The sequence below is a fragment of the Panthera pardus genome, unplaced genomic scaffold (assembly GCF_024362965.1).
Source record: "Panthera pardus isolate Hobbes unplaced genomic scaffold, ASM2436296v1 HiC_scaffold_10, whole genome shotgun sequence".
NCBI lineage: Eukaryota > Metazoa > Chordata > Mammalia > Carnivora > Felidae > Panthera > Panthera pardus.
The window spans coordinates 14,395,866-14,408,228 of NW_026526655.1; the positions used below are offsets into that span (position 1 = coordinate 14,395,866).

At 46.2% G+C, this 12,363-nt stretch overlaps 1 protein-coding gene across 3 annotated transcripts in view; it reads left to right on the top strand.

Moving 5' to 3' along the window:
* SERPINE2 (serpin family E member 2) overlaps positions 1 to 5,828 on the top strand; it is a 62,607-nt gene extending 56,779 nt beyond the window's left edge. For all 3 annotated transcript variants that reach the window (XM_019445782.2, XM_019445781.2, XM_019445780.2), the window contains exons 7-9: positions 1,053 to 1,139; positions 3,705 to 3,788; positions 5,189 to 5,828. In XM_019445782.2, coding sequence (XP_019301327.2) covers positions 1,053 to 1,139; positions 3,705 to 3,788; positions 5,189 to 5,226 — 209 coding nt within the window. In that variant the 3' untranslated portion in view covers positions 5,227 to 5,828. The remainder of the gene's footprint in view (positions 1 to 1,052; positions 1,140 to 3,704; positions 3,789 to 5,188) is intronic.
* Positions 5,829 to 12,363: the final 6,535 nt, after the last annotated feature.

Here is a 12,363-nt window from a genome sequence, read left to right on the forward strand (position 1 = left end):
GTTTCAAGGGCACAATCTTGGGTCTCACCCAGACCTCCTGAATCAGAATCATTTTAACAGGATTCCTCAGCCCAGTGAAGTTAGCCTTGTTTCATTGTTTTCCCCTTCGGGGTTCTCTTCTGTGGTCTACATACCACGTAGTGGCCATGGGAGTTCGCGGGTGCTCGAAGGAGGACCAGGTGCCTGAAGTTCCCCTGAGGTGTGATGTTTAACTCGCAGGTGACATGCGCCCTGCAGATGTCCCCCTCTCATTCCCCATCGGCCATATTAGAGCCCAGCATCCGTGCAGGTGAAAACCAGGGGACACAGAAAGCACTTTTTCCCTTTGCATCCAGACCCATGTCCCACCAAGGCTAGCATTAACTTCCGCTCGTGTTCTCCTCGAATGCTACGGCCAGTGGGTACCGCTGGAGCGATAAGAATCTGCTGAGAAGGAAAGTTAATTCACTAGAAGGTTCTAGAGGCACAGTTGCAGTTCTGAGTCTGGTTCCAAACCCTTCTTACCCTCCACACTCTTCTCACTGATATGGCCATGAGATGAGTGGCTTTTGTGGTGAAGAGCGAGCACTTACTCTGCCAGTAACCAGCCGTAAGACTTGAGGACAGAATTCTTAACACTCTGGGCCTCAGTTTCCCCATCTGTAAATCCCCTCTGCAATCTTCCCTGGATCTGACGTTCTGTACTGAAAAATAATATTGTTGCCTCGTTTCTTCTGGAAAACTGGACTTCCTTTTTTAAAGCTCTGCTCTTTTTATTTATTTATGTTTTACACAATCCTTAGCGATCAGAGTTGAATTGACAGAGGCACTAACACATCCAGGGAAGGGGAGTCCCTCCTCCGAAGCGAAACCACAGTTCACTTGGCAGAGATTGAAACTCACTGCAGGTCGATAGTCATCCCACAACCTCCAGTCACCAGACCGGAAGAGGTCACTTCTCCTGACACCTTTTAAGAACTGGAAGTTGCCATGGATTTGAAGTCGCTTCCGCAGCCAAACCGATGGCCCGCATATCAAATAAATGCTGTTTTTGTTTCATTTTCCGGAAACAGGGTCAGAAAACCTTCACGTCTCTCAAATCTTGCAAAAAGCAAAAATTGAAGTCAGTGAAGACGGAACGAAAGCTTCGGCAGCAACAAGTAAGAACTGGGTCGTGAGCCAGGACCGGCTGGGGTGCAGGGGGAGGGAGCGTGCTGCGGTCCGCCCATCAACGGAGCAGATACGGAGCAAACCCCGTTTTCATCCGGGCACCGTGGGTTGCCCCCCAGGTGACAGTGGTGAATTTAGACAGGTTAAGGACCTGCACCCTCAAAGCTCAGAGTCTGTTTCGTAAAGGAAAGCCCTTCGGTGCAAGCAATTCCTCCGGGACAAGAGTCCACAAGCTTTTTCGGTAAAGAGCTAGGTAGTGTGTGTTTTCTGCCTCGCGGGCGGTCCTGTCTCCGCCACAACTTCTCAACGCTGCCATTGTGGTGTGAAGGCAGGACAGAGGATACAAGCCCATGGGCGCGGCTGTGTTCCCGTAAAGCTTTATGTATTTATAAAGGCAGGATCCGACTCCTCAGACCTGGCCTGGGGACAATGGTTTGCCGACCCCTGCCCTTGGGAAGCTTAAAGCAGATGCTGGCTTCTTCTTGGCAGGAAAACCCAATCATCATATTGAAACATAAAATAATAGCCACTCGCCATGGGAAATAGGCAGCCAAGTGGATCCAGGACAAAGTGAAGAATTATCAGGCAGCTGTTGAATTCCCAGGACGGCTGTGCAGCCTCCTCTGATAATTAGAACATCCACATCTGCTTTCTCCTCATGGTTTATATGATGAAGGAGAAAATAGAGCGATCTTAGGTTGGTTTCTGTACCCCCTCATTATCCATCTGAGATGGGGTAAACAGATCTGGCCAAACTCTGCAAACTCATAAAGTGAATATCCTAGTAGGCTTGTAACTGGGTCACATATTTCTGGTCGTTACAAGGTACCGTTTATGCTCCGAATAGACACTTTATGGCCTTTCTAGAATAAACACTTAATTTGTAATCCTTTAAAATAGCATTAAAAACAAAGACCTAGAATAACAGCACTTAGAATTCTCAAGATGCCTTTTGTCTCTTCTGGGTGATGATAAGTGAGAACCGAATGCTGCCCGTTATTGGCCAGTTTTGCCAATTAGCGTAACTATCAGGACTGGCTACGTTAATTTGCACGGCCCCGTGCAAAATGTGAATATGGAGCCCTTACTGAAAACTTACTAAGAATTTCAAGACGGGGCAGCAGAGCCCTGACCCGAGTGTGGGGTTCTCGCGAGTGTGACTGGCCCGGTCACACGCCCAGGAGGCCAGCCCTGCTGGGTCGGTCAGCAGGGCTGCTATAGCAAGGGGCCACAGACTGGGGGGGCTTAAGCAGCAGAAGTTTATGTCTGACAGTTCTGGAGGCCGGAAGCCCAAGGTCAAGGGCTGCTTTCTGCCTGTGTCCTCACGTGGCCTTTTGTCTTACACGCACATCCCTCCTGTCTCCCTGTCTTCTTATGAGGACACCAGCGCCATTGGACTTGGGCCCCGCCTTCATGACCTCATTCAGATTTCAATACCTTGGGAGTTAGGGCTTCAACATATGGATTTCGAGGGGATACGGTTCAGTCCAGAAGACCTGCTAACCGGCTAACCGTTGACTGCTTTTCAGTCACCCTGGGTTGGGGGATTTTCCCCAACATAAGTGGAGATGTTTCCTTTGTGACATTAAGCCCAAGCCATTAGCGCTTTGTGGGGTTTGAGGAAGGGAACCGGGCCATCGCGGAAAAAGCAGTGCCGTGATGCCCGGCACCTGCCCTCCTGCGAGGCCTTGAGACAAGCTTATTAAACCCAGGCCACGGGGCACCTGGGTGGCTCAGTCAGTTAAGCGTCCAGCTCTAGATCTCAGCTCGGTTCGTGAGATCAAGCCCCGCATCAGGCTCTGCGCCGACAGTGTGGAGCCCGCTCGGGATTCTCTCTCTCCCCTGCTCTGTCCCTCCCCCCGTCACACTGCACTCGCTCTCTCTCTGAAAATAAACAAGTAAACATTAAAAAACAAAAAAACTGAAGCCGCCATGGGTAAGTTTGGCAGAGTAAGCATGACTGGGACTCTGGGCCTAAAACGGTTTGCTGTCTAAGTCCAGCGTCTACACCCGACGGGTTGAACAGCAACACGAGGTCGCAGGTCCCAGATGAGTGAGTGGTCTCCGTTACCACGCAAAGGAGAACTGCCGAAGGAAAAGTCACAGACAAAACCGTCGAACGCTAAGCTGGGCCTGGGTGTACAGAAGGGATTTGGCTGAGCTAAGAGGACCAGTGGCCTTCATCAGCAAGGCAGATGGTATGAATACAAAGCAGCTAATAATAACAGTCAATATGCATTAGGTGTCGTTCAGTGGCAGGCACTGTTCTAAGAGCTTATAATGGTCTTTATGCCACTTAATCCTCGTAAAAAGCCTACGGAGTAAGTACATTTGTTAAGGACGATGGTACTTGTGTAGACTGAATGAGACACCCAAGTATAAAGGGCCTGGGCCACGGTAGGTGTTCCGTAAATGGTGACCGTTGGGCCTGTCCTAACCTGGCCAGCCCAAGGGACGGGAATTGTGTCCCCGAACTCCAGCATGGAAGATCCAGCCAGCCTGCTGCCCTGCTGGCCTCACGCTGGGTGTAACACATTTTCTCTCTCTTCCCGTAGCTGCGATTCTAATTGCAAGGTCGTCACCTCCCTGGTTCATAGTAGACAGACCCTTTCTATTTTTCATCCGACATAATCCCACAGGTAAGTGAGTCTTCCCTTCTGTTGCTCACTGGCTGTTAAAATTCAGAACGGTCCCCAGAATCCTAGTGAAATCCAACCTTGCTGCTCTAATTCCACTCCCTTGTGTTATGCAAACACTGAAGAATAGAACCGCCCACCTTAAAGAGATAAGAAAACCCAGGCCGTGTTTACAGAGTGTGATGGAATCTTGTGAAGGCTGATTTTAGATTCGTTGGTTGGTTTGTTTTTAACATAGAGCTCTGCAGCCCTTTTGGGGGTTTCTGATGTCTTTTGATTTTTTGGTCCATATTCTGATAAATGTAGTAGTTCAGTTTTCTAAGAAACCACACGTCGTCAACCTCTGTGAGCCCTCTCTGTTGTTCCGGCCTGAGGATTGTTAATTCGATAAATCTTGGCTTTGTAAGTCACAGGCTCAGAGTTGGCTCTGTGCTTTAGCTTTTGTCTTGAAACTGTGGGTAACAATAGTGCTTACCTCTTAGTACAATTATGAGGATTAAGTAAAGGGGGCACCCGGGTGGCTCAGCTGGTTAAGCGTCTGACTCAATTTCGACTCAGGGCATGATCTCACAGTTTCTGAGTTCAAGCCCCACATTGGTCTCTGCATAGGCTCTGTGTGGAGCCTACTTGGGATTCTCTCTTGCCCTCTCTCTCTGCCCCTCCCCAGCTTGTGCTTTCTCCCTTTCTCCTCTCTTTCTCTCTCTCTCTCTCTCTCTCTCTCTCAAGCCTTAAAAAAAAAGGAGAAGATTATCTTTGTGGAGAGGTTGGCTTCATGTTCGTTCAGAGTAGAAACAAGTACATTTCAGCATTTACCCCTTTTTTAATCAGTAACACAAGATAGTTCCTTATCCTTTTGTCTCAGTGCATCTTTAATGTCATAATTAGTGTTCTCCTGAACCAAAGTCCAATATGGGAGCCTCTAGCCACACGTGGCTATTTAACTTTTGATTAATTAAAATGAATTATCTTTTAGGGGCATCTGGGTGGCTCAGTTGGTTGGGCATCTGACTTTGGCTTAGGTCATGATCTCCTGTTCATGGGTTCGAGCCCTGCATCGGGCTCTGCGCTGACAACTCAGAGCCTGGAGCCTGCTTTGGATCCTGTGTCTTCCTCTCTGTCTGCCCCTCCCCTGCTCGTGCTCTGTCTCCGTCTCTCTCAAAAATGTATAAAAAAAAGAAACATAGATTAAAATTCAGTTTCTTAGCTAAGCCACATTTCAAGGGCTCAATAGCCACCGTGACTAGTAGCTACCATATGGGACAATGAAACTATAGACCATTTCCATCACTGCAGAAAGTTGTGTTGGACAGCTCTAGGGACTATCCCTTATTTTACACGCCTTCTATCTTATTTTATGAAATGGTTTTTATAGAGTCACGCTCTGTTTCCTCTTAATTCTATAGGTGCTGTCTTATTCATGGGGCAGATAAACCAACCGTGAAGAGTATACAGAAGAAACCATGCAAAAGCAAAGACTACTTTGTGACGAAGAAAACTCCTTTCCCACATCTTTCATAGTTCTGTTAAATATTTTTGTACATTTCTTCCTTTTTCAAAACTAGTTCTTAGGAACAGAGACTCAATGATGCAAGCATTTTTGTCCCGGGATATATATCAAAGGGAAAAAGGGGCAGGATGGCTGGAACACTGTACTGACAAATGAATAGAAAGGCTTCAAAATGTCTAAAAAACGCTTTAAACTACTGAGCAGGTACCTAGGCTAACCCTCCCGAGTATTTACTGTCCAGTTCAGGAGTTTTGTTTTGTTTACACGTGTGGCATTTCAGAAGAAATGTAATCAGTGTGATGGGGGAAAAAAAACCCACAACACGTTTTATGGTGGCTTTTACTTTTTTATGAAAAAATATATATATTATCGGCCTTTTTAATTCTTTTGTTTTGGTCCCATCCAAAGTCTTGATAGTAAGCATTATTTTGGGGGTAGAAATAGTGAAATCTCTAGCCTCTTTGTGTTGTTGTTGTTGTTGTTGTTGTTGTTTTATATAATGCATGTATTCACTAAAATAAAGTTTAAAAAACTAACGTCTTGCTAGACAAGGTTTGCTCTTGTGCAGTGTGCCTGTCACTACTGGTCTGTACTCTCTGGATTTGCATTTTTGTATTTTGTACAAAGTAAAAATAAAGTGTTATGAGTAGTAAAAAAAAAAAAAATGCCGTTTCTCTGTTATTGAAAATACAACAAAAGAAACAGAGCCTTTTAAAAGTACTTAAACCTCTTCTAAACCTTTGCACTCAGGCAAACGGCAGAAAACCAAAGCCCCTGGCCTTCTCCTACTCCTTTCCTCTAACACCAGACACTGTTCCCTGCTTCACTACCCGTCCGCGCCTGAGTCCCCGCAGGGGAGTAAGTATGAAGGCAGTCCCAGCCCTGGTCTCAGTGCTGGCTCCCTCGGGGGCGTGTCCCCAGCGTTCAAGGTAAAGACCGGTTTTGTAGCAAGTGTGCAAAGAAGACGCCCGGTGCCGACATCCTTGGGAACTGAGTGAGGGGTGCATGTTTCACTTCTGGTGATGGGCTGGAGGGTCTGTTTTCTAAAATGGCAAGATGTATTTTTGTCTTTTGTTTTTGGAGAACTCATCACGTTTCTAAAATCAGAATGGTTTAAAATATGTATCTAGACTTAAAAACATTTTTTCCTTTTTTTTTTTTAAACCCGTGAGCTCTACTCATCTCTCTTTTGAGAGAGAGAGAGAGAGAGAGAGAACGAACCTTGAACGGGCTCCACACCCAGCGCGGAGCCCAGTGCGGGGCTTGATCTCGAGATCGTGACCTGAGCCAAGAGCAGGAGTCAGTTGCTCAACGGACTGAGCCGCCCAGGTGCCCATCATCATTCTTTATGCATCAAAACCGCACATTCAGCACTCCAACAATTTGTCACTCTTATTTGTCACGTCGGCTGAGCTTTGCTGTTTGCAACTATTTAAGTACTTTAAGTATGGATATTTTGGTTAGCCAAGAGAGGAAGGAAAGGGTGGGGGGACTGCTTTCCTTATTTAAGAGTAAATTTATTTTGAACTGGTGACACAGATTACTTGTACCCTAGCAAACATGCTAGTGTGTTAATGCCTTTGAGAGCCCGTTTTACTTCTCTAGTTTCCTCGTCCCGTTCTGTTACGCTATTTTGAGTAGTTGAAGATAGGAATAGTTTTAGCAGAAATCCAAGAGTTACATACACTCCATTTATTCATTTGGGCACCTCCTGGGTGCGAGGTACTAAGGGGTACAGAGATAAATGTGTCCTCTCCCTGATAAGCCATCGTGGAAGGGAGAGCGTGACTCCTACTAGGTCAAGTTCCTCATTGGTGCAACTGTACTTACAAGATACACAAATAGGACCGGGTGGACATTAGTCCACGAGAGAAGTATAAAAGTAGCTGCAGGACCCAGACTGGATCCCTGGCTCTTGGGTCCAGGAGTACTCGTTCCAGAAAGGACCGGGAGAGTTTGCTTTCCGAATACCGGCTGGTAGAGTGGCCCTGTTAGGTGTTACAGATAGGCTGCTCCCCCAAAATAGAAATTGGTCACATTTCACTGGGCATATTCAATTTCAAAGTATCCGGTCCCATTTCTGAATGCCTCTTCAGTGTATGAGATGGTAAAGTTTCAAATTTATGATACAGAACTTGGGAAAATCTCATGGAAAAGTCATAATGTCAAGGTTCCTAGACAATATTTCTTCTCTCTTTTTCACTTGGTTTTACCAGCTTACTCATCATTAGCCCTTTCTCACCAGTCAGCACCCAGTTTCTGACTCTAGCAGCCTCTAGAACTGGTTTATAATCTCTGGACTGGGGAAAAAGTTCTTCTCAAGTTATTACTTTTCTATAAATCAACTTGTATCTTTTGATACACTTCAGTCAATGAGTCTATAGGCCCTGTCTTCAAAAAGATAAAATTTATGAAAACTCCTTTATTTGACGAAAACTGGAATAAATTTAAGATACGGAGATTGCCACAAAAAATTGCAGACCTGTCACAAAAGATCACGTTTGCTGTGATATTGTGATTTATCCTAAGAGATGTGTATTTGGTTTTCATGCCCATTTCTGGCACAGAACTTCCAAACCCTTGCAATTTACAAAGTGATAGAAAGCTACAAAGGTGTCTTTTGCTATGTTAATAAGGTAACTTTGGGCCAAACTAGGAAAGCACCCAGAGGGCCTGGGTCCTGGGAGGGAGCTCTTGGGGTTACAAGGCATCTAGCTAATTCTAAGCCCTAACCTACACAAAGTGTGTATTTCCACAGAAGGCAGACCTTCAGGAATCTGGACTGCCAGCCAGGACTAGATCAGGTGGGTTGGCCGAGGTATAGAGACACCTGGGAGCCTTGAGGGCTGCAGGATGAAGGCTGGTTGCTAGGAGACCCAAACAGATGGGAGGGCTGACACTTTCAGTCCCACCCCAATGGCCTCTGGGGAGGGGAGAAGGGCTGGAGGTTGAATCAAATGGCCAATGGCCAAATGATTTAATTAAATGTGTCTTTGTAATGAAGCCTCCGGAAAAATCCAAAGGACAGGTTGAGAGAGCTTCTGGGTTAATGCGCCCTTGGAGATTTGCCAGAGTGGAGCACTGGAGAAGGCACAGGAGCTCCTCGCCCTGCCCCAGACCTTGCCCTATGTATCTCTTCCATCTGGCTGTTCCTGACTGACATCCTCTTATAAACCAGCGATCACTAGTAACATGTTTCTCTGAGTTCAGTGAGTTGCTCTAGCAAGCTAATAGAACCCAGTGAGGGAGTCGTGGGGACCTCTGATTTACAGCCACTGAGTCAGAAGCACAGGTGACAACCTGGGCAGGAATTGGCACCTGAAGTTGGGGGGTGGGGAGGCAGCCTTGTGGGCCTGAGCCCTTAACCCATGAGATGTGACACTCTGTCTCTGTAGATGGTGTTAGAATTCAGATGAATTGTAGTCCGAGTGTTGGTGGTGTGGGGAAAGACACCCACACATTGGGACTGGGTGTCACAGCAGAGTAGCAAATGCCTTTCTAGGACTGGTTGGGGGTGGCTGCCCCAGGGAGAGGCGTAGATGGAGTTAACTACTTGGGGGGATGACTTCTGTGTCCTTGTCCTCCCGTGACTGCTGGAAGACCCTGTGTCCTACCGAGAGTCCACATCCGGCCACCCAAGAGTGGAGGACACCACTGGCTCTAAAGTCCCATTTCTTCTGAGATTCCCCAACCGCCCCTTTGACCCTCTCCCAAATCTTGAAGAAAAATGATGCAGTTGTGATTCAAGGGAGAAGTTTGCAAAATGAGAAATCACTGTTTTATATGGTCACAGGTACATTATTAGTGTTTGCAGATGAATCATTGAATGCGAGGGAACAAAACAGAAGTGAGTTTTTACATTTCTCAGTGCTATCCGTCCTTCATCTGAAGTTTCTAACCCCAGCCACCAAGCGTAGAGTGGCAACACTTTGTGCTCGTCCTTCGTAGACAAGGAAGCAATCCCAGCACCCACAACGGAGTCTTAGAGGCAGGTTGTCAGGAGCCCCACGGACATCGTTGTCAGGTTAGTTAATCTGAGGATGAGCTGCGAATTTTTTTTTTTTTTTTTTTTTAAATTTTTTTTCAACGTTTTTTATTTATTTTTGGGACAGAGAGACACAGAGCATGAACGGGGGAGGGGCAGAGAGAGAGGGAGACACAGAATGGGAAACAGGCTCCAGGCTCCGAGCCATCAGCCCAGAGCCTGACGCGGGGCTCGAACTCACGGACCGCGAGATCGTGACCTGGCTGAAGTCGGACGCTTAACCGACTGCGCCACCCAGGCGCCCCAAGCTGCGAATTTTTTTATTACTGTATTTGTCTTATTAACTATATTGCCTACTGATAAATCTCTCTGGCCCTGACTGATACGTTGTCTTGCTGGGGAGACACTGATCAATAACTTGCGTAGAGGAAGTATCTTCAGGAAGTCAGGCAATTTCTCCGGTTAGAGAGATTCTTCTTCTAGCAGGTCAATGATCTCATGACTCATCTCTTCTGCAAAACTCATTAGAACAAACTCATTAGTTCATCCTGCAATTTTAATGTACAACAGATGTGGTAAAAAGGTATCCTGCAAACAAATAATGGAGTTCTTCCTCAATTGAAGGGGGAATAGGTTAATGTTTTTAATCTTCTCAGTTGCTCTCCTTCCAGAAATTTTTCTTAGAACTGTTACGAGCGAGCCCTAACCGGCAGCCGGATACCTGAACAAGAACGAATGCGTGTTAGCGGAAAAGCACAGACACTCCCAACGTCGAAATGGCTGTCTTTTTTTCAGGAGCACGTGCGCTCGTGATTACAATTTTTGATTGTGTGAATTTTCTCCTGGAAAAAAAAAAATTGTTCCTGGTTTGCAAGATGGGATTTAATGTAACAATCGTTCTTGGTCTCCTACAGAGACAGCCCTGGCTTCCCAGCGCTCTGATAGCCAGCCGAAGTTGTAAGCCACAGCTCTGGGTCCTGGGGGATGGTGGTAGAGGGGCTTTACAAACGGAGGTTTGGAGAGATGACACGAGGGTCAGTTGAAGGGAGGAGAAGATTAAGTGGGCTTAGGGATACAGACGGTAGCAGCGTGCCCCCTGCTGGAGGCTCCTCAGGGGGCGCCCCTCAGCAGGGGAGAGTTGGGAGCTGGTCCCCCATATGGGAAGAATGTCCACACCCGGTTTTATGAAGTGTCAAGATGCACAGTAAGAGTCCCTGACCCTGCAGAGCATTGTTCACACACACACACACACACACACACACACACACACAAGAAAAGAATAGGAAGAAGGGGCCAATAAAAATCTTTAAAAGTGTTGTCTATGTCAGCCCTACAATTTTCTCTCTTTTCAGTAAATGTAAAAAAGCTCAGGGGCACGTGGCTGGCTCAGTCGGCTGGGAGTCCGGCTTCAGCTCAGGTCACAATCTTGAGGTTCGTGAGCTGGAGCCCTGTGTTGGCTCTGTGCGGACAGCCCAGAGCCTGGAGCCTGCTTCGGATTCTGTGTCTCCCTCTCTCTCTGCCCCTCCCCTGCTCATGCTCTGTCTCTCTCTCTCTGTCAAAAATAAATAAACATTAAAAAAAAATCTTTTTATTTATAAAAAAAAAAGCTCAAACATTCATTCCTTGGCAGCATAGGTGAATTGCTCATGTATCAAATTCTTAGCTTCACATCCTGAGGGCCAAGGCGAGCTAGCTTCTTGCAGTCAGGTCCACAGAATATTAGAGCTCCAGGCGACCTTGAAAAGTCATGTTTCACTATAATCCTCTGCCCTATACATCCCTCCTTCCTGTGTATGGAGGAAATAACTGTTCCCTCCAATGGCACTTTGCACACTACTTAACTGTCAGGTGGGATTACCACACCACCTTGTGGCCAAAATCTAAAAAATGCTGAACACAAACAAAAATTGCCCCCGTTTGTTCTACTCTTACTTGGAAATTCGTTTCTAGTAATAGTTTACTTTCTTAAGACCACATGAAACACTTTGAGAATAATATTCCCTGTTTTATATATGCCTATCATAAAAACATTATGGACTCAGAAAGGATAAAGCTTATGTAATTGAGTCTGTAGACATCAGTCGTACGTTTTTGGCTCAATTTTATGCTTTGGGCTCAGGGAACTGGCAAGCGGGAAATGGTGGAAAAGGAGGTCAGAACTGCAACGTGAATGGCTTTAATGTCTTTCTCTGGTGCCAGGCCAACCTTAAGCATCAGTGCTTATGGTGTTGTTCCGACTTCCGTGTGATCATAAGGATGCTCTGCTCAATGTCAATTAGACAGTGGCCAAAATGGCAGTCCTCCAAGTGGCCCCTGTATGCTTTTGGTCACACACACGCCTTTGACAACATCCTCACACCCCCGTGTTCCTCCTGCCCACATGTCAAACGTACGCAGTATTGGTTCTTACATGGCAAATTAAAGATTATCTACAGGTTAGCTACAAGTTTCAAGCTCTTTCATAGGAAGCTGCAAAAGTATGTTAGTATTTTACTTTCTACATTCCAGCCCATCATAGTTTAGTGGGTGTTTTTTAAAAGTACAACTTTGGGGCGCCTGGGTGGGTCAGTCGGTTAAGCGTCTGACTTCGGCTCAGATCGTGATCTCGCTGTTCCCGAGTCTGAGCCCTGCACTGGGCTCTGTGCTGACAGCTCAAGAGACTGGAGCCCGCCTCAGATTCTGTGTCTCCCTCTCTCTCTCTGCCCCTCCCCTGCTCGCACTGTCTCTCTCAAAAATAAAAAAATAAACATTAAAAAAATGTTTTTAAATACAACTTAAATCGGGGAAGACTTTACTTAGAAATGTGTTGAAGTCACATTCTTCATAAGAGATTTGGATCTCTGTCCTTGCAAAGTTTTTATGAACTAGACCTAGATTTCCTCCACATGTAAATCTAGAAGCATTCAAGGTTCAGAAGCTTGAAAATCTAAGGGTGAGGAGAGTTCCCTCCAACCCTGTAGGATAAGCTCCTGCAAGACGCCCTGAGCAGGAGAAATCTGGGATTATCAGCACTACTTGCGAGGGAAATGAAGGACTACCGAGTTTACAACCGAATTCTCTAAAGACCTTTTGGAAAAATGTTCACC